The sequence below is a fragment of the Channa argus genome, chromosome 4 (assembly GCF_033026475.1).
Source record: "Channa argus isolate prfri chromosome 4, Channa argus male v1.0, whole genome shotgun sequence".
Classification (NCBI taxonomy): Eukaryota; Metazoa; Chordata; class Actinopteri; order Anabantiformes; family Channidae; genus Channa; species Channa argus.
The window spans coordinates 3,582,309-3,608,161 of NC_090200.1; the positions used below are offsets into that span (position 1 = coordinate 3,582,309).

General features: G+C 44.7%; 1 protein-coding gene across 4 annotated transcripts in view; it reads right to left on the reverse strand.

The window, feature by feature from the left end:
• zeb2b (zinc finger E-box binding homeobox 2b) overlaps positions 1–25,636 on the reverse strand; it is an 83,117-nt gene extending 57,481 nt beyond the window's left edge. Inside the window, exons 1-2 of one of the 4 annotated variants that reach the window (XM_067500773.1) lie at positions 25,615–25,636; positions 23,158–23,296 (exon numbers count right to left, since the gene is read on the reverse strand). In XM_067500773.1, coding sequence (XP_067356874.1) covers positions 23,158–23,230 — 73 coding nt within the window. In that variant the 5' untranslated portion in view covers positions 23,231–23,296; positions 25,615–25,636. Of the gene's footprint in view, positions 1–18,549; positions 18,703–23,157; positions 23,297–24,553; positions 24,763–25,614 lie in introns of those variants that run through there. The other 3 variants (XM_067500772.1, XM_067500774.1, XM_067500775.1) reach the window with 3 other exon arrangements.
• Positions 25,637–25,853: the final 217 nt, after the last annotated feature.

Genomic DNA, 25,853 nt, shown 5'->3' on the forward strand with positions numbered 1-25,853 from the left:
AGGTTTGAATGTGCACCGTGTGTGTGATGTAGGGATGTAACATGGAGTCAGTTCGCAACACAGCGTTAGCCTTAGCATGCACACAGAGATGGAGTTTCATGTGCTTACCTGTTCAGGAGCGAAGAGAAGCAGGCGGAGGTGGGCCGCACCGAAAAGGGAAACAGAAAGAGAACCGATTAATATACCGAGAACTTTATTAAAACCACATTTGATTGTTTTGACCTTTGACTTTACAGCCATGAAATACTTGTTCATCACCACTGTGTGAGAAGTTTAAACAAACAGTGACGCATTCAGATTTCATTTAATCTGAAAGGCATTTCAGATACAAAAATCCCAAGTTTTGTTTTATTTTTCCCACCTAACTTATTACTAACTTTATCATTTAGCATTAGACAGCGTGAGGCAGCTGTAATGACCTGACAGCACAAAACAATCTTAATAAAACCCAGAATGAGTGAAGCTGTTTGACCAGGGTGAAACAAAATATAAACGCATGAGCAGTTTGAGTATCTGCCTGCACAACCTCATATCTGACTGATAAAACAAATCTGTCACTTCTGTTGAGTCTCACACACACCCACACACACACACACCTCTCTTTGTTCAACAAACCATATATCACTGCTTTTCTCTGTGCTTGGCCCGGACGGGGAGGTGATAGAGGAGTGGGGGGATGAGGAGGAGGAAGAGGAGGAGGCGCACGCTGGGTATGAGACTGGAAACAAAGGCCCCTCCTGAGGCCGGCCCCCTGCCTGGAGGATCACCTAGTCCCGGGCTGCACTGCTCCACTTTTCCCACGCTAACCTCCGGCCTCATTTGCATCCCCTGCTGCCCCTCGCAGCGATTATTTTCAGGTGAGCTGCTCTCTATAGAGGGCCTGGCTTGTGTGTGTGTGTGTGTGTGTGTGTGTGTGTGTGGGGGAGAGCGCGTCCCTGTATATGTCTACGTGCATGTGTGCGTGTGTGTGTGTTCATGTGATTTTTATGTCCCTAGGTCTGGCAGTGTGCATGTGTAACGGTGTGGATGCGAGCGTCCACCCCCTGATCCTTGCTCTTAATTACGACTGACTGGCACCAGACACAATCGCCCCCTTGATTCGTCAGTTTGCCCTCCCCACCCCCACCCCACACCCTCCTCTGCCCAGCAGCCCGCGGTGACCCGAATCATCTCCCAGCAGCTGGAGGAGAAAAACATCGCCTGCACACGATGACAACCATAGATAGTTGAGACAGAGCAGTGCTGTCTTCCTCCTTCAGTACTGTTGCTCTGACACTGCTCGGACTGTTGCTGCTATTATACAGAGTTTCTATAGGTCACAAACACTCCTCTGTGTGTGCTACTGTATCATCTCAGCACAGCAGGAGTGAATTCTGTTCTTTCATTAGCACTGCTGCCATACACGCATACAGAACCACCGAATACAGCAGTAAAATGCATTAACATGCACTGGAAAGTTACATCAGATACTGCACCACAAAGGGCAGCGATGGAAAGAAGCTAAGTACATTTACGTACTGTAAGTATTGCACTTAAGTACAATTTGGAGGTATTTCCATTTTCTGCAACTTCTACTTCACTACACCCTGAATCAGTTCAATAAAACAAAGCAAAAAAAAAAAGAATATTTGGATTTGACTGAGGATTGGTCAGTGTGCAGTTCACAAACTACCCAGCAGCAATACATGAAGTACTTCACGTTACAATGATCACATTCAAAACAAGAGATCACCAAAAACGCATAAAAGTTAAATAATGTAAAGCCCCAATGTTATCAGCTGTAAAAAACATGACCCGTACTTTTACTTTTAGAAATTCAGTGCAAATACTTTTATACTTTTGTTTAAGTTACATGTACTTGTAACTGAGAATTTGTACACCACTGACACTTGGTGACTTAAGGTTATTACTGATAATCCTTGGCTAAAATTTGCTATACTACTGTGCTTGCTACTGCACTACTGTCTCATTGTACTTCATTATGCTACTGTATAATTGTAAGCTGTGAGCATAATAACATTCTATACTATTCTGTACTGTGCTCCCCTACTGTATTGTACCGTGTTACAATAAACCATGTTGTATTGTGCTCTTGTGTCACTATTGTACTTTACTGGACCATACTATGTTGTACTCAGCTGTGCTGTAACATAACACATCACATTAGAATCAGAAGGTAAAAACTCATTTTTCACCTCCGACTTGACAAAATGTCCATTCAAGCTTGATTCATAGTCAACTGAGGACACTACATGTGCTAATAGAGACCCCGAGATGTGTTTGAAAGCTGTGGAAACAGCCAGTGAGTAGGCTTATTATTTTGTCAAACTAGACCAGAGACAACATCATTTTCTGCAATGAATTCATGTAATCTTTAGCATTCTCCCTCACCTCGTTCTTCCCACTGAGCAGCACATACAGTAAACCCACTGATCTCTGCCACAGCAGTTCTTTACAGAGATGGCAAACAGACAAAAACAACTTTTGTCCTGCTACAGCCCAGAGCCGCACACACAACTACACCTTATTATTTCATATCATCAGCTCCGGACTAAGTCTTTCAGCTGTGGCAAGGGGAAAGGTAGCTACAAGGCAGAGAACACACACAAAAAACAAAACAAACACACATCCCTAATATAATTGTCAGCGTCAGTCCCTCCCCATCTCAGAGTGAAGCCCCAGCGTTCACAGAGAAGGGTAATTATTGTGTATCCGAAAGGGAGGATGCAACCATCTCTGGCTCTGATTAGAGGGGACAGGAGAAGAGTGTCGCCTCCCTTTTGCAAGCCAGCGTTTACAGGGAGGCGCACCTTTCACTGTCCAAACAATGTCTGTCAGCCGCTATCAATAGCTGCCGTGGGAGGAAACAGTAGCCAAGGTGCCTGGACTGCCGCACAGACTGAGAAATGGATATAAATTGGGTGACAAGTGCATTACGAGGCTGTGCTAACGCCACAAATCCCTGTGTGGAGGTGGAGCGGAGCAGCCAACGTCCCAGAACATGTCTTACAACGTCCCTTTGTGCGTCTACCAGCTTTCCGTCATGAATCAATGTGTCCGACTGCACAAAGCCAGGTTATTTGTACCTGCAGCTCTGCTGATTGTGATCTTTGGATGGATGTAACTGAACAATAATCAGATCACACGAGGAAGAAAGGAGAATTCTGTCAAATTGGGTCTCGTCACATGATTTTAGTTGGCCTGTGTGTCACGCTACCTTCCTCTTTCCTCCTCCAGCTTCACTCCCTTCACCTCATTTGTCCTCCCCAGAGGTTACCATCTGCACCACCTCCTCCTCCTCCTCCTCCTCAGCACATTTCAGCCTCATCTCATAGTTTCCTGTTGTCAGCCTCCCTTTATTCTGCTGCAGCATTTTGACATATCTTGATCGATTGTATAACTGTTTTTTTAGATGAAATCTTCCACCTTCACGTTTGAGAACTGCTATTCTAAATCTGCTACGAACTGCAAACTTAATGTGCCGTCTGTCTTTGAGGTCCAAAAGGAAGGAAGTTAGCTGCCACTTGAGCTGTCACAGCTAATTGTCCATTGCGAATGCATGTATGATCATACAGCAAAGTGAAAGCTGATAATGACAAAACAGGGAGGGCAAGGAAAGAGCGAGGGAACATATGCAGAGGCCTCATTTAGTAAATAAATGAGCTAAAAAGGGGGAAAAGAGAAGCAGCAGAAAGTAAGTAGAAAGAAGGAAATCGCTCTTCCCTGCTCTCCTTTGACACACACACACACACTGAGTCGAGTTAACGCATCGGAGAAGATGATCGTCTCGACTCAATTTCTGAAAATTGCCAGTGCTACTGCAACCCCCCCACACCTCCCCCCCCAGAAAAAGAGACAGAGAGGGGGAGAGAGAAAGAAAGAAAAAAAACTTATCAGCAGTTACTCCTCCTTCATTTTATTTCATTTATGAATTACAAGGAAAGATGCCATTATATATTATTAATTCTCTGCTGTTGCTTTGGCTCTGGCTGCTGCAGCGGTGAGCTGCGGCAGTGTAATTACGTTCTAGCCGGGCAGCCATCCGTTTCCTTTCAAAAATTTACAGGATTCTTAATCACGTTGCTCATTTGGGTGCATGGTGGCGGGGATGGCGAAACACAAACAGGGGCACGTCTGTTTGCACGGGAACACCTGCTTAGCATTGATAGCAGATGTCAGTCAGTGAACTGAACAAAAAAAAAAGTGCAGGGAGGGGAGGGGGTGGAATTAAAAATGCAAGCATCACCAACTTCTTATTATTTACTTACTCCAAAAATGAACTACTGGAATGGGAGAAGGAAAATCCTGGCAAACGCAGCAGAAGCCGGGCCTTGTAATTGTGCTGCTGCTGCCTCCCTCCCTAACTCCTCTGCTCCCTCCTCTTCTTCTTTTCTCCTCCTTCCTGGCCGTTTTCTCTTTCAAAAATCCAACTAAGAAAACAAGCATCATGGGGCAATTTTTTAACCTTTCCCATTTTCCCATGTATTGTTCTCTCTGTGTTCCCATCAACGTATTAAAACTGGAGCCTTATATTTCTATCCTTTTGCATCAGTCATTGCTGCATTATTCATTTGCATTATAGCACTGGATGGTAATTAAATCTTGCCTGGGATGCTGCTGTATTTAAATGAAATGTGAATATTTTAGCGGGGGAAATGCAGAATGCTTAATCTGGTTTTGCCGTTTAAAAGCTCGACTGCTGGCCCGAGCTTTGAAACGGCTTGTTGTGCTCCGGCGCTCGTTCTAAATGACTTCTTCTTAAGAATAATAGTGTTGAGTCAACAGCTGCATTGACAAGCATATTTCAGCTGATGCATTTGCTTGGACAGGGATATTTGATACACACTCGCACTGCTTCCTCCTAGAGACATGCATGGAGGCAAACAAACGGCAAATGAGCACTGTGGACCTTTGCCTCACAAGCAGAGAGAGATCAACCGCAATGATGCACAAAGACACGAGGAATTAGCATGGAGGAAGACAGTGGACCTTTGTCATACATTCATCTATAAACAGAGCTTTTGCAAGAGTTGGATGAACCTTGTTTTACTGTGGATTGAGAAAACCAAACATCTGGATTGTAGTGGTGTAACCCTGCATCAAATCCTCTGAGGAATCCCACTTCGCCCGGTTTAATAGGTAACACTCTTAACCCATGATCGAATTAATTTGTTTTCTGCTTGTGCAAGTTCAACAACACAAACATAGAAAGGAGTAAATCAGAACAAGCAGATGGGGGCAGATCATAGGTTTTTACCACGTAGGCATCGGCAGAATACCGAACATATCTGCCACATTGTGGACCAGATGTTTCGTCTTTCCACCAAAAACACGATAATGAGAAAATATCGTGCCGTTTTTTCCTGTTCTTCAGGTGTTTCAGTGTGATAGATCTTCCGGAAACGTGCCCGATGAACAGCAACAGACTTTTGTGGTACAGCAGAGAGAGAGAGAGAGAGAGAAAACGGAGGAGAGTGATGGGGGAATCAGAGAGAAAGATGATGAAACAATGGGAGTGATAGAGAGACCCCGCGAACGAGATGACAGAACAGACAGAGAGAGAGAGCAGAGGGATGAGCTGTGCCTTTAATGCCCATCTGGCCCGGAGATGTAATAAAATTGACATATTGATTCTTTTGAATTTACGAATGCCTGTTTCATAAACTCCATTTCCAAAGCCGAGGCCTCTTTAGAGCCCTGTCATTTTTCCCCCAAATGGATCAATTATGTGCCCACGTAATCCTGTTACCTGAGAAACCCACGCATACTTCTCCCATTTGCGGCGCTTCACCGGGCGCACAGACTCGCATTATGTGCACATAAACAAACTCAAGGTTTTTTTGTTTTGTGTGTGTGTGTGTGAGTGTGTGTGTGTCTTCTTCCATCCCCCCCTGCTCTTTTCCTCCTAATATTAGCGATTGTTTTCTTCCCCCCGGCGTCGTACGAGTCTCTCCCGGAGGGTTTTAAGGGAGGCTTTTCCTCCATTTCTCTCTGGCTTGTTTTTGAAGTTGTAGAAATCCCTTTTACCCTCATAAACTGCAGTTCCACCACCACTACATCAACACAGACATCACATCACACACTTGTTCAAAGCCCCATAAACATGAATTCCAGTAGAAGAAAACGACAATATGTTTAATCCACTTTAACCTTTAAGCTAAAGTATGATTTCCTTTGATAAATATACCCTCTTGTCCCACCTACACCTTCAGTAATAAACAATTGAGAGTTTGCAGAGGTTTCCCCATCTGCTACAAAATAAACACTGTGTGGTGGCTTTGAGTACATGCTTACAAAGAGCAACCAAGCAGGCAACACAGGCAATTCCAGCACCACAAGGCAGTTTTGGTTTTAGAAAATGCACAAAAACCTGCATTTTTAGTTAAACAATGAGATGTCTTATTATTCACTGGTTTTTGTTATGTGAAGATGAGAAATCTGCAGGAATCTGTCCAAAACACTAGACTGTCAGCAGAAATCAATGCACATCTGCATAACAACCAAGCAAATTTTGAGTCGGCTTTTTTAAAATCTACTGGGAATTCCTTTAAAGTGTCCACAAACACGAGCTGGTTTCATAGAATGACCAAAAACAGAAGCAGAGTTTGTCTGGGTGTCCCTAGTGCAGAAACGTGTCGACAACTTTAAGAGTTTCTGACCCGTGCTGGCAGCACAGTAATGCCTCACATTCACAAACTGGGTGAAAACAGAGGAGTCACTATGGCTAGAGCCTGGGCGGTAATAGCAAAATAGGCGGCTACAAGTGGTCACGGGTCAAACTGGTGCGGGTGTAAATGTTGGAGCACTACAGAGGGCTGTCAGGTGGAACAGAAATGTATGAAGAGCGACAGCAACGGCAGCACACAGGAGCTCTCAGCGAGCCGCTGGATATCTGTTTTACTATCTCACATTGTTGTAAAAGCAATAGTGAGACAGAGAGGGAGGGAGGGAGAGAAGAAAAAAAAATCAGTCCTCGATCTTATTTTCCACACTCCGGCAAGCTACAAGCGGCTCAGTTACACTACACTTGCACCGAACAATCAGTCTGGCAAAGGTTCACAAAACGACGAAATACCTTGTCACTTACTGCCTGACCTGTTCAGTGGAGTGACTCAGAGGGCGAAAAAAAGGAGGGAGGAGGGAAGAGATGTTAGAGTGTGTGTGTGTGTGTTTCTGTGTATGTAAAGTAAAATAATCATAAAGGAGTGTTTGCATGGACAAATTAGTTTCTATCCCTGTTGGCTGCAGTAAACAAAAGACACATTTAGAAAATGTGTGCTCAGTGATTTGCTTTTAAGTAGCGTTAAAAGTTGGACAAATCAGAGAAGTTCAGTATCAAGTGAGGCTGATACCTTTTGTGGTTGCACTTGTCTGTCAAATGGAAATATTTAGATATCAAGTGCATCATTTTAAATGCATTTCCCCCAACATGTGACTTGACATTTGATTTCTTTGGACACTTCAAGGATAAATCAAGTTCTGTGGGTTTGAAAAGACGTTTGGCTGTGGAGTAATGGCTGACCCTTTGGCAGGTCAGGGGGTTTATTAGTCTAAAACACTTATCGTTACAAGCAACATGATTTCTTTGGACAATTCTTCAGTTTCTATCCACATCCACATGGGAAACCTCAAACCAACCGAGCCACTACCAACAACTCTACAGTGGTGCATGTAAACGCCAGTGAAAGGGGCGTCGCAACAAGCAGTTTGGATGTCAAACACAGGCAGAAAGAAAGAGAATAAAGTACATGATTAGTCACATAGTGGCTGCAGAAAGTTGGGCAGCTTTGAGGCTGAGCGAGAGAGGCGATGGTTAAAAAGTGAAAAGGAGAAGGAGGAGGAGGAGGAAGGGGGAGTGCTGGGCTTAACGGGCTGACAGGCGGCCGGGTTCTGCTCACTGGACTTAATCTAAAAGAAAAAAGCCCCAGTTATGATGAAAGGTCGACAGAGTATGTCTCAGCAAATTGGCTTTAGCTTTTTTTTTTCTTCTTTTAAACATTACACTGGCTTCAAATCCACTGCTGTGAAAGCCTAATGACCTACGGCCTGCTGGCTCACCCCTCCCTCCCCACCTGCCCAAACTCCTCTTGCTCCGACAAGTCCTGTGAAAACTTTGGATGCCAGTGTCACCTCATCTGATGGTGACAAATCTTTAAACAATCAAACTATCGAGCTATAACGTTCTGGTTCTTGTACCCTGTTTTCTAAATTCATGCGAGCAGACTTAAAGAAAGACAAACGGGACATTTGGGGAATTCAGAGAGAGAGCTGTGACCCAGTTGTGGTCTTTCTCAGAATGTGATGGAACCGTCCTGACATTTCTCCAAGGCTGACTATAATGACGGACAATAACAGGTAATTACTACAGGGGACGGACACTACACAAAAGCTCGAGATCAGCAGTATTGGTGAAGTTTTTTGGAAACTCTCGAGCGGGACAGCGGCCAATATCCTGAGTCCAGTAGGAAAAAACCACAACGCCGCAATTTGTGTTTTTCCTAACTTGAACTGAAAAGTCTAAACCCATGGTCTGTGTGCAGAACGAGCGGCTTGACCCTGAAAGCAAAAGGTGCCAATGACGAAATACACTAAGTACTTTATTCTTACACTGTTTTGTCTCACAGGCGTGTGGCTTCTCTCCAACAACAGCAGAAGATGCATCGGACAGCGGCGGCAGAGTCATACGTGTGTTTTTACACCTGAATAAACCTCCGCTTCCTAATGACTTGCATGCTTTTTCCTTGATCTTCATCTTGCTGCTTGCTGGTGTGCTTGTTTTCATCTCAGTGAAGAGAAAGGTGTGTGTGTGTGTGTGTGTCTGTGTGTGAGATGCCCTTATATGTCAGTATTTAGTCTTGGGTGTTTATTCAAGCCGTTGTGGGGGTACAGATGAACTAACGAAGACAGAATAGCAAATAGCTTCAATATTTTGCAAACAGCTTCACCTGCACGCTGGGAAAGCAGGGAGGTGGAGGGGGGTGGAAAGAGTGTCTGTGTGTGTGTGTGTGTGTGTGTGGAGGGGGGGAGTGTTGCAATCTCTTGTGTTGCACAGACTCCTCTGCGCTCCCCTTTTATAAATTACCTCATCAGTGACTGAAATTAACACCGATTCTTGCAGGCAATTTCTCAATTTCCAATGCTAATTAGCTTTTTCTCTTTACTTTTAAATTCTGTAGCACCTGTTTAGGGGGAAGACATCTTAGGCAGTGCAGGCGCATTTAATCACAATTTTAATTAACCATCCCCGTAGATGTGAAAGAGAAGCAATTATAATGCAGATGAATGATGATTTTTCCACATTAAATTGTTTTGTTTCTTCGTTATGTTGATTGCATAAATACTGGCGCCGTTCAATTTTTATCTACTGTAATTTTGTAATTGTTTAGTAAAAAAAAAAGAAAAAAAACAGCAGCAGAAAGGGTTTGGATCGACCGAGTTTGTCTGTTGACAAATTGTTTCATTTAGTTAACCCGTTACTTGCCGGATCAGCACGGAGGGGATTTGGCAGGAAGTGTCTTCTTTTTCTTCCCCCCCTTCTCTAAACAGCTGTCGTCAACCTCCTCGCTTGCCAATCACGCTGAGGTTTTAGGGCTCTTTGTTAGTGGGGGATTACACCCTTCTTATCTCTTTTGACCTTAACAAACTATTTAACCAAATGAAAGTCATCCCCTGTCTTTCCCCAGCCTCGCCTTTAACTACCAAACATGTAAGTCGCAAATGAAAGCACAGATGGGTGCTGCTGGAATGGACTCATAATCTTTATGTGCTCGTGAAAATATCATTGGGTTCGATGACGGTGCTTTTGACGGTGTTTATTGCCCCTTGTTCTCTAAAACTTCGCCTTTATGTTCATGTCGGAGTGACTGTTGCAGTAAAAACGCAAAAGACGCCATTGTAGTTGCTTTCCTAGAAACCCTGCCTCCTTCTTCGGATGAAAGCTGTTGTTAGCTTTGAGCTGTAGCCTTTTTAATTTGCAAAAAGTTAAGTTGCTGAATTAAGTTTCCAGGGTTTTTTTTCACAAATATTAAATGTGGATTGAGGAACTTTAAATGCTCACATTCAAACTTTAGTCAAGTCATCACCATGACTTGCTGTCTTCTAATGGCCATCACTGCAGAGGAGCTACAACAGCACAGGAAAAAAAAAACCTCCCAGAATCCTCCTGTGGTCTGTCCTCTGTCCTCAGCCACCCCCAATACTCATACTCTAATCCCACTGAGCACTGCTTTCAGTTTGCCCAAAGAGCATGCAGGGGAACTCCAATGGACCAGACACACACACACACACCCCAGTCACAGTGACAGACGTTAACTGAGGGGAGTTTGCTGTCTACATTGGTGCAGTTATCTTCAACGTAGGTTTGGGGAAAATAGACTAAAATTAAACTGTTGAATCCAGTTGTTTGATATATTTCGGATGCAGAACAAACTAAAGGTCATGCTCCACATATTGTAGATTCAAAGAAATATCTGCATCTGGGTTTCTCAATTCCGGGGTTTGTCACTTTAATTGACATGTCGGAAATTTGAGAAAAAGAAAAAAAATTCTCCCGAACAAAATGTGTCAACTATTTTTACTGTTTTTTCTCAAAAAGGCCACACCGAATGATTCAGGAAGAAAACAGCAAACAGTCAAACTCAAACTGCAAACAAAGCTGCAGATTTTTATGGATCCATCTTAAATCGTCCTGAGGTGCGTTTAAAGGAAAGAAGCCCCTCTTTGAATATTAGTGGCGATTGGTTGGAGGTAAACAGAGCATTAAATCCAGCAAAACTGTGGCAAGGCCAATATGGGCACAGGACAATGGCTTGCCCCGGCATCTCCGAGCCTTTGTTCTCGGCTTAACAAAACTCTGCCGTCACACCGGTTTACCTCAATGCTGCCCTGTCGAAACGGCCATCAGCCCATCAGAACACATGCAAAGCTGAGCATGGGGAGGGAGGGAAAAGGGGGAGAATGTGACGAAAAGGAAAGTAGGAAGGAGAGTGAAGGTAGAAAAGCAAAACAAGCAGAAAAAGGTAAAAGATGTGACGTGGGGAAATAATAAATGACGTTAAAGTGAAGAAAAAGGACTTAAGTGTCAAACTCCCCCGAGACCAGGGCTGGAATGTAAGAGAAAAAAAAAAAATAAAAACACAATAACATTCACCTCTCCCCCTTAACCTTAATAAGAATATATAGCAGCTATGAGTTGGTGTGTGTGTGTGTGTGTGTGTGTGTGTGTGAGGTGGGGAGACGCAGCGTTTGAGCTTTGTGACGTGGCGTCGACAGAACTGGAGCAGCGAGATTCACTAAAAGTTTCATCACAAAGTCCTTATCTGCTTCCCTCTGAGGGCCACGGCGAAGTTCAGGAGGAAGAAGAAAAAAAAAAAGAGAGAAAGGAAAAAACCAGCACATCTGCGTCTGCTGTGACCTGTCTGTCTGCCAATTAGCATGTGTGTGAGAGTGTGTGTGGTGCATGTGTACATCTGCGTGTGATATATGTGTGTCCACATAGACAAAACTGGAAGCAAGCGTGTGTGCAAAGACTTATATTTGTGCAGGAAACTGAGCGTGTGTGCAAAGCTTTTGCCTGGTTAACATGTGACTGTTTGCAAGTGTCAGCCATTTTCAAAGGCACAGCACATAAACACCGGCTTGTAACTGTGCACCCTCCACCGTCCAGCACTCTCATAAAAACAATCAAAGGCTCGCAAAAAATGACAAAAACTCCAAAATCAAACTAAGATCAGTTTCTAAACTTACTTTTGTTTCATATTCACAGATATTTCCTAATCGAATACACTTTGGCAGGTCATGATCTTGAAGGGCTAATTTTTTCCCCCCTAAAATCTTTTGCATCTTGTACATCATGGATCCCACTAATGTGAGTCAGTCTACCTGGAAAAAAAGGCAGCGTCTTCTCCAGTTCACTTTGGGTTGATTTTAAACTGACCTATTAGCACTTACGCCTAAAACTTGACCCCAACACCACCATGTTGGATACAGTTCAGGCTTCTCGGCTGTGATTTGCTTGCTTTCTGTTGCCTTCTCCCTCCCTCTTTCTCTCATCCACTGTCAGGTTCTGGCCTGCCAATTTCCACTTGAAGCTTGACTGGGCCTGATTTGATGCAAACTACCTCAGGGTGAGGTGGGGAGTCGGAGATAGGAAAGAGGGAGGTGGGGGCTGAAAAGAGGGGGGCTGAAACCGATGAGCAGTTATGTCAAGTCGATTTTGCACCGTTGGGAAAAGGTAACCTCTCCGTCGGGGAGGAGATGGCGGGGGAGGAGGAGATAAAGGTAACAAAAGAAAGGGCAGAAAAAGACAAGGTTAGTGGAGTGGAGGGTGCTGAGGGAGGAAGGTGTAGGGTGGTGGCATAGGGGGCGTGTAATCGCACCAGGGTGCACCCACCCTTCCCTGCTTCACCTCACCTCCCTCTGCTTAGCGCCCCGTGCAAAACGCTAACTGTCAGAGCGAGTACTAATTGCAGATGTGCCAGTCTGCCATCATAATAAAATCAGAGGCAGGGCGGACATTAAGCATGGCTGCCTCATTTGTGAGACTGCTGAAAAGGTAGCATAAATGAATATTTCATTACCTTAATTACTAAGGAATACTCCTTTCCGCCAGTAGTGGAATGAGTGTTGCTGTAACTAATTATGAAAAGTAATAACATTAGGGATACTGTGATTGCCAGTTTATAAGGCGGCGTCTGCTTGCTGTTGAGATATAAACCGTGTTGGGAAACATACAGCGAGGAGCGGAAGGAAGGAAGCAAGGAACCGAGAGCTCCATCAAACCAGCACATCTGCCAAAAAAAAAAAAAAGTGAGGTCTGCAGGGCTGAATGGAGCTGTGATTATTTACCTAAGGATGCTTTTGCGTGTTTGAAATAGAAATGTGGAGACTTTTAACAGGTATGAGGAGGCAAAAAGGTTGTGAAATTCGCTGTGTGTGTGTGTGTGTGTAAATGACAGCTCCTTGGCAACATGTGGAGCCCTGTAATGCAACGTTTTCCATGAATGTGAACACAGAATATGAAAGGCCACGTGTTACAGTACCTGGACTATGGAGTGCAATTTGACAAATCCGTTATCACGGAGCCCTGAAGTACCTGCAAGTCCAAAAAAGGCCAGGCTTCAGTGAAGCGCCGCCAGCTGCACATTTGCATCACTTCATCATGCTTCTGAGTCTTTGATGTCAGACACACGGCTCGATACCTTTGTCCGTTATTCACCTCTGCACCCCGTGGGCACGTCCCATGCCCGGCTGTAATGTATGACCACTGATAAGGTCGTAAGGGAAGGGGGTGTGAGAAAAAAAGACAGAGTACAAGGTCTGCTTTGATGGCCATGCTAATTCCAATACCCCTAAGTAGCAAGAATAACAAAGTGGTGGGGAATTTATCTCAGGAATGCCGGAGCAAGACGGCCAGGCGATAAGGAAGTAGCTTCCCTTGGGTGGGGGAGAAGTAATTAGAGTGGGCTGACTGGTTGGATGACTGACTGGCTGGCTGGTGGGATGGATGGAAGCAGCGGTGGGGGAAATGGAGTAGAGGGGCCACACAAAAGGCAAAGTTTGAGGTAAAATGTCTAAGAGGGGTCTTACATCGGGCTTTGGAAGTTACATCTCTCCCCTTTAAAACATATATCAGGAGTCGACTAAAGGTTATTCATGTTTGCATTTTAGGCATCTAACTCAGGTCTTAGAAAAGACGGAGGTCCACCCTGGACTCTAAAACCGATCTTAAGACATTTAAACCCTCAGTGATGTACGAACTAACCACAAGTTTTTAAGTCCCAAACCTTTGATTAATCCAAAGACTGGGCCGTGCCACAGTCAGAGTCATCTCAACCAAGTTTTCAGATCAGGAAATACCCGTCCTCCTCACTGCAGCCAAGCTTTTACTCCAGTAATCCAGCATGAGCAGCAGCTGCAGCAAAATTCAGTCACGGCCTTGGTTGCATCAGTAATCGTCATCAGCAAACTACAGCCACAACCACACAAACCTCAGTTTTAACACCTCAGCATGTAGGTCAAGACAATGATAATAAACCATCTATCCCCGACTTTTTGCCAAACCAAAACCAAACCCTCGATTCATGTTTTGTCACCCAAACCAAAACTACAACCACAACCACAGGAAGCTCAGCTTTAACTCCAGCCTCCAGGCCTCACAGTGTTTAATTTACACTCATGTGCTAAACCCACTTCCCCCAAATCAACTACCTCTTACTCGACCACCTCACCTCAAAACCCTAAAAAACCCAAACTGCAGCCTAAAATCAGCGCCGTAGCCTCAGCCCCCATTTGGCCTGCATGTCAGAAAGGCTGAGGACAGGCCTGTCGGTGTGATTATCCCCCGCTACCTGAGGAGGTGTTTGTTTGACATTCGCGTTTGACAGCGATGGGACACGAGGCGTTCAGAGGAGGGGGCTCCCTCTCCAGTCAGAACCCATTAACATGTGGATTCACCTCTCCGAGTTTTTAACAGGGTCGACTTTGCTACACATGTCCACTGACTGCACCATAGATGACATTTAAAGGGGAAGATGTGTCTCCGTCCCTCTTGTTTCAGCTCTCCTTGACTCACTCTTGCCAAAGGTTAAAAGTATGTCTGAATAACAAGGAGGCCAGTAAATTCTGACCATTTCCTCTTTGCCCTGCACCCTCCGGTTAAGAAGGTGCTTGATCAACGCTGAGATGAAAGCGTGGAAGTGAGTGAAATTTGTGCAACCGCAAAATGACCTAATTTCGTCCTAATCTCGCTTGGCAATCGGGTGCAATTAAATCGAGATAACACATCTGAATTTACTTCCACGCGAGACCGGGAAAACCGGAGCACAAATGAAAGCAGACAAGCCCTCGTTAAAAAAAAGGAAAAAAAACGAAGGAAAAGAAGAGGGAAAAAAAAGGTAGGAGAGGGCTGCACTTAGGTAGCAGAGAAGCGGGACACCTTCTGAATTATGAACTACAGTAAGAAATCAAGCCCTGATCAAATAGCATGTTCTATTATGCTGCACAAGGTGAGGAAGCGAGCTGCAAAATGTGTGGAAATAAGGCCTAGATTTCCAGATGTCACCGTGCCTTAATCTGGTGATCTGTTATTGATTGTTCCACGCGGCCATGACCTTGCCAGAAGAGCTCTTCCACCCGACAATCAAACATACATCAAAGAGTGCATGTGTGTGAGTGCGTTTTCCATAAATGTGTGTGTCTATCTGTGTGTGTGTGTGTGTGCGCACATGTGGCAGCGAGCGCCGCTTGCAGATCAGCAACATCAGAGCAGAAAACTGGAGGATGCTTTCAACACTTGTTTGCACAAAGGTGTCATCTCTGAAGCAGCTGCCGCAAAAAGAAGAAAAAAAAAAAATCGGCTTAATAGGCAATCGAGGTGATTACTTATTTTCTACTTTTCCTCAGAAACCTCATGAAGCTGTGCTCTGCTTTACGGTTGACAGCAGTGATAGCACGCATTCATGCACACACACACACACACACACAGAGAAGGAGGAAGAATTCACACACAAGCTCGAACCAGCTGTGATGTGTTTGTATTGATTTAATCTATATTTCCCCCATTGTTGCGCCATTAAGATACAATCCTGTTTTGTTAAAAGCACTTAGATAAAAACATGTGATTTGACAAGTTGCTCCCTGTTATGATCAAAAGCAGCGAATTTTCTACACAGCAATAAAACATGACAAACAACGTGTTATTTATAAAGACAAAAAAATACAAATTTCCTTCCAGAATAAGCAAATCTACAACGCTGCAAGAGGCAAATCTGCAGACTGCATTTGGTGGAACAGTTGCCATCTTTTCTCGTCTGGATGCACATGCACACATATACCATTGTTAGGAAGAAAAGAAGGTGTTTTTAAAGTTGTTCATTGCCCCCCCTGCCATTTAATTATGGAATCTGAATGTTAGTTTACACCTGCTCAGCAACCTGTCGTCTGTCGTGCCCAGACTCCCTCGCAAATGGGAAAAGTCAACGCGTGGAAAATGTCGAAAATCACAGGCGAGACGCGGCGCAACAACTGAATAAGTGCAAACAGCAGGACGAGACGGAACGGATGGGCCAAATAAAGACTTTGCATTTTCACTTGAGAAAGACTCAAATGAGGCATGATATTTCAAAATGCATTTTCCTCCCACGCAATGCATAAAACATGCAGGCTTAGGGTAAAGAGTGTGTACACACACACACACACACACACACACACACGCACCCAGAAATGAAAAGTCCAAATGCATGCAATTATTTGCCAGACCACTGAAGTTCCAATTTCTGTTTGCTTTTTTGTCAAAATCACGAGGAGTGAAAGGAGAAAACAAGGGGATGAGGCAGGGGGAAAAAAACAAGCAAGAAGGCATGAAATAAAGTCAGGGAAGCAGGAGAAAGACATCTGACTGCAACTTTACTTAGAGCAGCGTGTCGCAGAACATGTGTACAGCAACATGGGGGGGAGGGAGAGAGAGAGGGGGTGGGGGAGTGATGCGACCTGTCAAACCCAGAGAATGAGAAAAAGACAGGATGGAGGGAGGTGAGCTCGACAGGCAGAACGCCACTGCAACAAACTCCTTTAAGTCTGTCACCTCTGCTCCATCTCTGCTTGCTTTCACACCGTCCGAGCGACCTGGACGGAGACGGCCCCTGGCCTGCTTTCTGCACGCAGCGGAAAACCCAGACCGCCTTGGCCCTTTGACAGTGGCGCTGCAGAGCCGAATTAGTTCGGTTCAACTCCAACATCTCAAGCACGCGCGGAAGAGCACTCGCTATAGTTTCGAGCGGCTAAAAAGGCGAGCAGAGCTGGATTTTTCTGAGGCAATTCCTCCTAGGGAAGAGAAGAAGTTCAGCAACAGTTCAGCTGCCGTGCAGTCAAACTGAGACTTTCACACCTTTTTTTTTATGATGCATGAATCAAACGCAAAAGATTAAGGCCAGCAGCATGCTGGGAATGCCACGTTGCTGCCTGTGTTGCCACATTGTTTTGGACGATACATCATTATTGCTGTTAAAACATAAAGGGAAGTCACAGGGGCAGAGTTGGCTCACTATTGGCTGATTCATGCCTCGGTGTTAGTCAGGCAACAGATCCAGCCACCGCGCTCGCTTTTATCGTTCTTGGCAGTGGCTGTACTCTGTGTGTGTGTGTGTGTGTGTGTGTATGTGTGTGTGCACCCTAAATCTACAATAACTTCTGCATCTTGCTTTCCCAAACCCATCCCAAAAATCACGGGAAGCTGTTTTAAAACCATGCACAAGCAGTGCACTGTCACAGGGCGTGCTGCAAAGACTTGTGCTACAAAGAGTTAACCCCCCCCAACACCAACACTACCACCTCCAGCCCATCTCTCTAAAGCATGGGTTAATATCATGGCTGCCTGGTAAGGCATTATCCAGAACCTCTTGGAACAAAAGGCCCCTTTTGCAAACAGACTCCTACTTTCCCCCCAGTGTCCAAAGGTGTTTGCTGAAGTAAATCTGCCTAAATCCTGCACAGCTTGGCCAGGAGGAGGAGGAGGGAAGGTGTACCGATAATCCTTCTTCTTAACCAAAAAAAAAAAAAAAAAAAAAAAAAAAAAAGAGAGAGAGAGAGAGAGAAAAAAAGTTCTGGGTGAGGTAAAGAAAGAGAAAGGGAAGAAAGGAAACTGGAATCCATATCACATGATGCCATTTAAAGCTGAGGTTCCCCCCACCCCAATTCCCTCTCATCTCCCCATCTTTGCCTAAGATTTGCATACATCCAGCCTGGGAATGGGATGATAAAGACATCTTGCTAATCATTGTGATTAAGCAACAGATAAACTGGGCTGTGCATGTTTACATACGGTTAGAGTAAAGAAGTCTTTTTCCTTACTCATTTGCCTTTAAAAAATAAAAAATGATTGGACAACAAAATGACTAAAAATAAAAAAAGGACACAAAAGTGCTGTGACAAATGTATTTTTTGACACCGACACCTTGCTGCCAAGACACCTGCTCCTCCACTCTTATCGCCTTCTTTAAGCACAATCCAATCGGTCGCAGCCAGCTTTTTTTTTTTTTTCTTTTACTTCTTAAGTGTGAGTGGCCACGAATAGTGTGGGCCTGGCATCTCGTAACACTATCTGTCTGTCAGGAGGGGCCCGGGTCCCTGCTAGAGTAAGGAAGCTATAAAAGGCTTGTAACCAGGGGACGACCAACAAACAACCACAAACACCCTAGTTATTTCTCTCCAACACCCACCCACCCCTTTCTGCCTCTCTCCCTTCTTCTTCTTTCCTCCTCTCTTCTCTCGCTCGCTTTTTTTTTTCGCCCCCCTTTTCATCTCAGGCCCTTTTCTGATGCTGAATGCAAATGTGTAGCCCTGCTGCTGGCGGCAAAAGGGGCTGAATTGTGATTAAGAGGGAAAGAAGAAGAAGAAGAAGAAGAAGAAGAAGAAGAAGGAGAAGGAGAAGAAGAAGAAGAGGAGCTGCTTTCTTTGTTCTCCCCCCGGGAGATGTTTACCAGGAGAGACACGGCGGATCAGATATGAAAGGCATTCAGGTCAGCATTGATGTGAGCGAAAGTGAAATCGTACCTAAGGCATTCCAAAGACCTGCGGTGTCAGGGGTCCGGGCTCGCGGTGCCTCTGCAAGTGTGTGTTCTCTGGCCGCCAGGCGAAAAATATCTTCACACAAGCAGGGCGGTCGAGGAGGGGAAAAAAAATTGAATAATAATAAAACAGAGAAAATGTGTCAAAATGTTTTTTGGGGGAAGAAGGATACAAGTTTTGGACTTGAGATGATCATTATTATTATTATTATTATTATTATTATTATTATTATTATTATTATTATTATTATTATTGTGTGTGTGTATAAGCCATGCTATTTGCTTTTATGTGAAAAAAACTGCGCATATGTGTGTGTGTGTCTGCGGAAATGCTGCTGCTGAGCTCCATTCCTGATTTAATTCCTCGTGGAAAGCACATATTAGAGGGTTTGTTGAATAACGTATCAGCTTGAAAGCCAGAGATATCACACTGCGACGACTGCATCTCTGTCTCCCTGTGACACACAATAAAATAAAATAAAGTCATGTGAATTACAATAACTGTAAATAGTCGGAGGCCCTTTGGCAAACTGATCCCGTGAAAAATAAAAAAAATGTCTCCCTCTCCGTTCAAAACTGACACTGTTACCCAAAGGGAACATCCTTTTGCTCCTATACACCAACACTACGCTTGAAATCACAATGATCTTGTAAAGGAAGGCCATTCCGTTTTATGTGCTTAGCCATATACACTTGACTCACACACACTCTGAGCAGATGGATATATTTAGCTCGTGATGACTGCAGCCGAGGGAGAGGGAGGAAAAAAATAAAAAATCAAGTGATGCAAAAAGCTACTCGGAAAATAATACGGCCTCACGCAGCAAAAGCAATGTGTAGTTGTGACAGGACGAATGTGCCTCCTTATTAGCCTGCGTACAGGGAAACCTGCTAGCTGCTTTACATGGGGTAATTGGAATGTGTCTATTTGGCTTCGACCACAAGGCCGACGTTCTATAAAAATACTCCAGTGAAGATTCATCCCCGGCTATCTGCGTGGTCTCAACACGCGCTGGCCCCCCTGCAGACTGCCAGCACCCTGCAATACCTCACAGTAATTATTTCACTTGCTTAAACAAAATAATCCCTTATTTCCATCAGCGTGAATGCACTGTGAAACATTTCTTCATACAGGAAAAAAAAAAGACAAAAAAAAAGACATCAGGAGTGTAAGGTGTCTGCTCTGGCTGCTCCACACAATCGCCAACCAGTATGGGAATGGCAGCAGTGAATGGCGCCGTGGACAACCCCCCGCCACTATTGACGGTATAAACATGTAAATGAAACACATTACCACTGACAATCAATTGTCCGCGAGCACCCTGCGAAACCTGCCCTCCTCCTCCCCTCTTTTTTTTTTCCCCTTAACCCCCTCTTGCTCAGTGATGATGATAGCAAAAAAAAAAACACAAAACAACTGCCCCTACCTTGTGAAGGGAAAATCTGGGAAAAGGAGGAGAAGGAAGGAAGGGAGGGAGGAAGGCTGGTAGATGGGACATGGGAGGAAAGAGTTTGGGGGGGGGGGGTTAGTAAAAAAGAAGAGGAAGAAAGGGAGCACCTTGTCTTACTCCCCCTCCCTCTCTTTTTCCTTATTCTCCACTGCGAGGGCTGTGAACGCAACTTTAAAAAGGCAGAGAAATAATAGAGATGGACAAATTGTTTAGACTGGCAGAAATCTGGCATTGTCTGTGTCTGAAAGCAAGGCTACCCCCCTCCCACACACACACACACACACACACACCCTTTTCGCTATTTTTCCTCCACTTTAAGCGTGAATGTGTCACAGCCTTAATAACTGCATTGAGACTATCATATCAAACTCCAGCAGCCAGAGAGCGATGCAGAAAGAGAACAAGACTGGCGGCTGCTGCTGCTGCTGCTTCAGATTATGTAATCAGCGGGTTTCCGGGGGTATATCCCAACATCGAAATGGCATCTGGGCTATGAAGGACAATTTTTTAAAAATGTGGTTAAAAACCATGGCGACGCAAAAGTTTACAGGAAACACAGAGAAAATTATTCCACATCTGCATTTCCTCCTCAGAGAAAAGCAGAGAGAGAGAGAGAGTTGAAATCAAAAACAACATGATCATAACGCCGAGAGTATTTTTTTTTCTAAAAAAAAAAAAGGGCATGTTTTTGATGCTCGTGCTGGTTGAGTAATAAGAAAATAAGGACAGGTGTGTGAGTCCTTTTTCTGTTGGGCGCTCACAGCTGGATGTGACAAGCAACACCTGGCGAGGGCCAAACTCTCAAACACTTCACGCTGCCGAGATCAAGTTTCACACCAGGAGAGGAAGAGAAGGGTCCATTCATTTATTTATTTATTTAGCGGCTTTACAGTGGGGGGAACAGGATGAGAGGAAAAAAAATGTAATTTCTCAGGTTGTGATGCTTTTAAATGTTGCTGCCAATTCAGAGTCTATCAGCTGTGGCTTCACAGCGGCGTGCACGAGGAGGGGATAAGTCATGAACTGTGCTTAAATACCACATGACAGGCTGGGCAGTGAGTGAGTGAAGCTACTGTAGCACCTCCAGCCCCGAAGGCCAACAGTCATCTGGATGAGAATGTCATTGGTTAGACAACTTAGTGAGCAAATGCCTCATTAATACTAATTGGCACAGATGCTAAAATGCCCCTTCCGTTTGGAAAAAAAAAAAAAAAAAAAGCAGAGAATAATCCAGATAATTCCACTTATTCTGTCTGAGAAAAGGAAATGACACTGAGCCTCAATTAAAACATAAAAAACTCAACCAGAAAATAATGACAGGTGGCAGCCAAAATATAATTTATACCAAAACATGTCCGCTTGCACATCACCACCTCCAGAAGCCCTGCAGTGGAATTAACTGTAATTGTACATGTTTCACATTTGTGTATGTTCATCTGATGTGTTACTTAAGGGAAGAGTCGCCCTCCATCTGCTGAAAATTTTCGAAAAACCCTCTGCGTGTGCTGCATGTTTTTGCGGTGCATTGGAAGTGTTTTGGTGTGTGTGTTGCTGCTGGTGGAGTCTGCCGGCCGTCACACACTCAGTCCTGCCCTGCCATCCCCTCCACAACAGAGCCAGGCAGGAAGAGGACAGGGAGACACAGAGGAGAGAGCAGAGTGGCCAAGCCTCAATAAGCCTCTGCATTCCCAGGGGGGGAGGACTGGGGGTGAGGAAGGGGAGGGAGGCGAGGGAGGGGGGTCATCAGACAGAGCTAGTTGTTATAGAAGAGAAAAATAAATAAATAAAAACAAAAACGAGGGGAGTCACGTTTGACATTTTCAAACTCGAGTGATGTCAAATTTATTCCTTTTTCCTACAAAGTGACTCCACTTTAATAAGATATAAATATTCTTTACCTACGCTGCCAAAGCTTGCCTTCTCTTGTCAGGTTTAAGGGTGTGAAAATTATATTTGCTTTGCTAATATTATTTTATCAAATGCTGCCTTTGGTACAAAAGACAAGGCTGCTTTTCTCCCTCTCGCTCCCCCCTTTTACAAAACAGGTGGCCACAGCTAAACAGGCTGTCATCTCCCTAAACGGGCCTTATTATTCTGTCTTCCTTTTAATACTGCAAATGTAAATACATGTAGGAAATCTCCAGCTCCACTGTGATGCTCTCGTGCTATTTAGCGTGGAACAAAATGCTTGTCTGCCATCGATTGTATGAAATCAATAAATGAAATCTGATCTAGATAAATAACCTGTGGGGGCAGAGATTAAAAAAACTTGTTGTGGAGAAAGCAAATAATATTAAAAAAAAAATCCTCTGTCTGAGCAGCTGAATCACATCCTGCACATTTTATACAAACGCTTGCCAGTTTGTGTGGAGCCTATATGGAATAATCAGGAATAACGGGGCCAGGAAATGTCACTGCAGATTTGCCTCTTGTGGGAAAGTGAGCAGTCAAATGGAGAAAGAAAAGCAACAAATCCCCACGTCCCAGTCTAGACCCAATTAATGTCCAGCATTTATCGGACGTGTCATCCTATTTATGTGCGATTCCACCAATGCAAAAAGAAAGTGAACCGGCAAACAACACTCAGCAGCATGAGGGCGAATTAGTTAAAAGCGTGCTTTCAGTGAGCAGAAAGATAAAGGCCTTCACAAAGGCAAAGCCATCATATGTGCCGGCTCGTGGGGTAAAACAAACCAAAACTCAAGCTTGTACTTTCACACCATTAAGCAGGAGTCTGCTCCTGCCACCGACGCTCTGAATGACCGCTGCACAGTCCCCATGGCGGACCCTGTCCCGGCGAGAGAGCAGCCGGCCGGCACCGCCACGCTCCAACTTTCCAACATCCACAAGTTCCCAACTAACCTCCTCGCAACCTTCGCGAAATAAGCTCGCGCAAATACACATGTTTAAGATTCCAAAGGCTCGACGGAGGCTGCAACGCGGACGCATGCACACACAGCTTCTCCCCCGGATAGCGGTCCCTTTATCCCTGCGTAAAAAAGAGGGGAAGGCAGATCTGCGCACCAGCCGCGGACGCTCACACGTCCCCGAACCGCAGTGGAAACCTTCAGACCAGGCTTACATCCAAAGATACCCCCCCACCTCCCCGACTGCTTGGCTTGCCTCCCCCGTGATTTTCTTACCGTTTTTCCGTCGCGGGTTGGCTTGTTTTCGCCTCTTACACCTGGGGCCATCCGCCATGATCTCTTGCTTCATTGATAAGTGTGTGTGGGATCAGACGGCAGCTCGCATGGACTCGATTCCTTGATTTCAGCTTGATATCTGACGGGAAACACACACACAGAGAGAGCAGCACCAACAACGTGGTTAATAGCGTGCACATCCACTTGCGCCGGACGCAGACAAGAAAGTGCAAATGTAACTTGGATGGGTGTGAAAAAAAAAAAAAAAGAGCCGTGGGTGAAAGTATGAGAAGGGGCGGTGAGGGGATCCGTGTCCAGCTAATTTTGATTTTCAGCTGATCGGCTCTCAGCTCGGTGGCATTAACAGCAAAGCAAACAGCAGCAGGAGCAAGAAGGGAATTGTAATTTCTCTTATTAGGAAAACCACAATTCAGTGCGCCAATGAGAAGTGAAGCAAAACCATTATTTCGTTCAGAAGTTTGACAATCCGCTTTGTATTTTTCTCCACTTTTACGAAAACAAACCTTTGCACATATTATTTTGATTCTTCCTATTTTTTTTAATTCAAACTGACAGGAGCTGTTCATCTTTTACGCTTTTCTGCCCGACTTTGACACCGGAGGCAAAACAGGTTAATAAAACAAATTTCCGTCACATTTTAGGGTCAAATCCAGAGCCTGCACGTTAAACACGCCACCAGCGAGAATGAGCCCGAGCTGGGAATAAGCCCCTCACTGTGTGGGCTGATTAAAAGTCATAGAAGTCCAATAAACACTTGGCTTCGCCTGAGAAAATTGCACTTCTACGTTTAATAAACTAAACCCGAACCCTGTTGTCAACAGTTAATAAATAACAGATGGGGAATAATTGTTTAAATGTGCCAACAGACTCCGCGCTGTAAGGAAAAAAATCTTTAAGGCACAAATGGCGCATCAACAAAAGAGATAAGAGTCAAATCGCCTGTGTGTCGTGTTCGGTTCACCAGCTCGATTATTATTAGTGAATATTGACAAGAGGTTTGGTTCATTGTGGGCTCTCGGATGTTAAGCAGAACGATACAAACGGACACTAATATAAACAGAAACGACGAAAAACGGGATGCATCCGTCGAGGAAAAAAGCAAAGCGGTGTCGTGCGGCGCCAAACGCCCCGCAAAAAGCCCAATTTCCCAGGCTGCCAGGAGCGCACGGGACGCCGCTACATCACGGAGGTAAAAAGAGTGAAAAAGAAAACGAAATTCAAGAACAAACGCACCTACTTCCACCTGTGCAGGTAAGGCAAAGTTGAGCTCCAACTCTGACGCGGTCGCACGGAAGTTTATTATCCAACCACTCTCCGACAAAAAAAGGGCTCTAAATTAAAAAAAAAAAAAAAAAAAAGGTGAGGAGGCACATACCTGCTTTTAGAAGTGTGCAGAGGTGGCTGGTGGAGAGGAGCTGCGAGGAGGGATGAAACCGGAGCGCGTCGGTGAGCGGATCCTTTTCCACCGGTGATAATAAAGCCTTAGAAATAAAGCCTTAGAAATAGTTGGGAGGAGGGAGGGACCGTTATTCCTGCTAGGGCAGGTTTACAACTGATGTCTTACACCCACTCCAGGAAACAAACCTGGGTAGGGACTGACGTGTTACGCCTCTTCTAATGACATTTTTTTTCTTTCCACCTCCTTTTCTTTGCCGTGTAACACAGAGGAGAAGCCCCCTGAAACGCACGCCACCTATCTTCACGGGAGGGGATAATTGAGGAGAGCCAAACGTGAGCATCTTCTGGGTTGAACGTGAAGTTTTTTTTTCTTCTTCTTTCGCCTCCCGCTCCCCCCCCCCCTCCCCCCGTTTCTTTCCCTCACTCCCCTCTCTCTTTCTCCATCTCTTTTTGAGTGAAAGTGTCGGGCTTCGACGCGGAGCAAAGAACAGGCGACAGTGTTGTTTTTTCTTGCCTTGTGTGAGTGTGTGTGAATGTGTGTGTGTGTGCTTAAAAGGGGGGAGAAACTTGGAGCGCGTCCACGCCGGCCGCAACCATGTAAGGATTTTAAAAAATTCTTTTTAGTTCTATTTCCAGTCCGTTTAATTTGCAGAAATGGCAGGGTTGATGCGCCAGGATGCAGGAGTTGTTGGGGTGAGCAGCTAGTTCCACATATTCTTCATTATTGTGTTTGACTGTGACTGCAAGAGGTTCGGAAATGTTCGCTTTTTGTCTGCGCTGCAAAAACAAAAAGAAATGTCCGCGTGCACATCATCGTTTAAAGTTTTGTTTTGGTAAAAAACGCTGAACTTTAACGTGAAATGCCTTAAACATAACTGATTTAATGTCTGGGGATTTATTCATTGTGTTGCTTCATTGTGTCTCTATTTGTCTTTACGAAATCTGAGCAGAATGTTTCTTTTTTTTATTATTAAAAGGGTTAAAAAGGGTGGAGGAAGGGACTTTTCTCAGCATAGCAGCTAATCATAAGTCTGTTACCTGCTGCATCAGTGCGCGCTGCAGGTACATCCCTGTGTGTGTCAGCAGAGCAGGAGTGTGTGCAAACTTCATAAGGAGTTTCACTGTGCAGGGAAAAAAAAAACATTTGTCATTTGTGCTTCTGCTTATTTGCATTTTCCAACTGCACCCCCTAACCAGCCAAAGGGAACGCAAATATCGTACAACTATGTCTGCACTGTTGTGGTGATGCCAAAAGGAGCAGAGAAAAACGGCAGAAA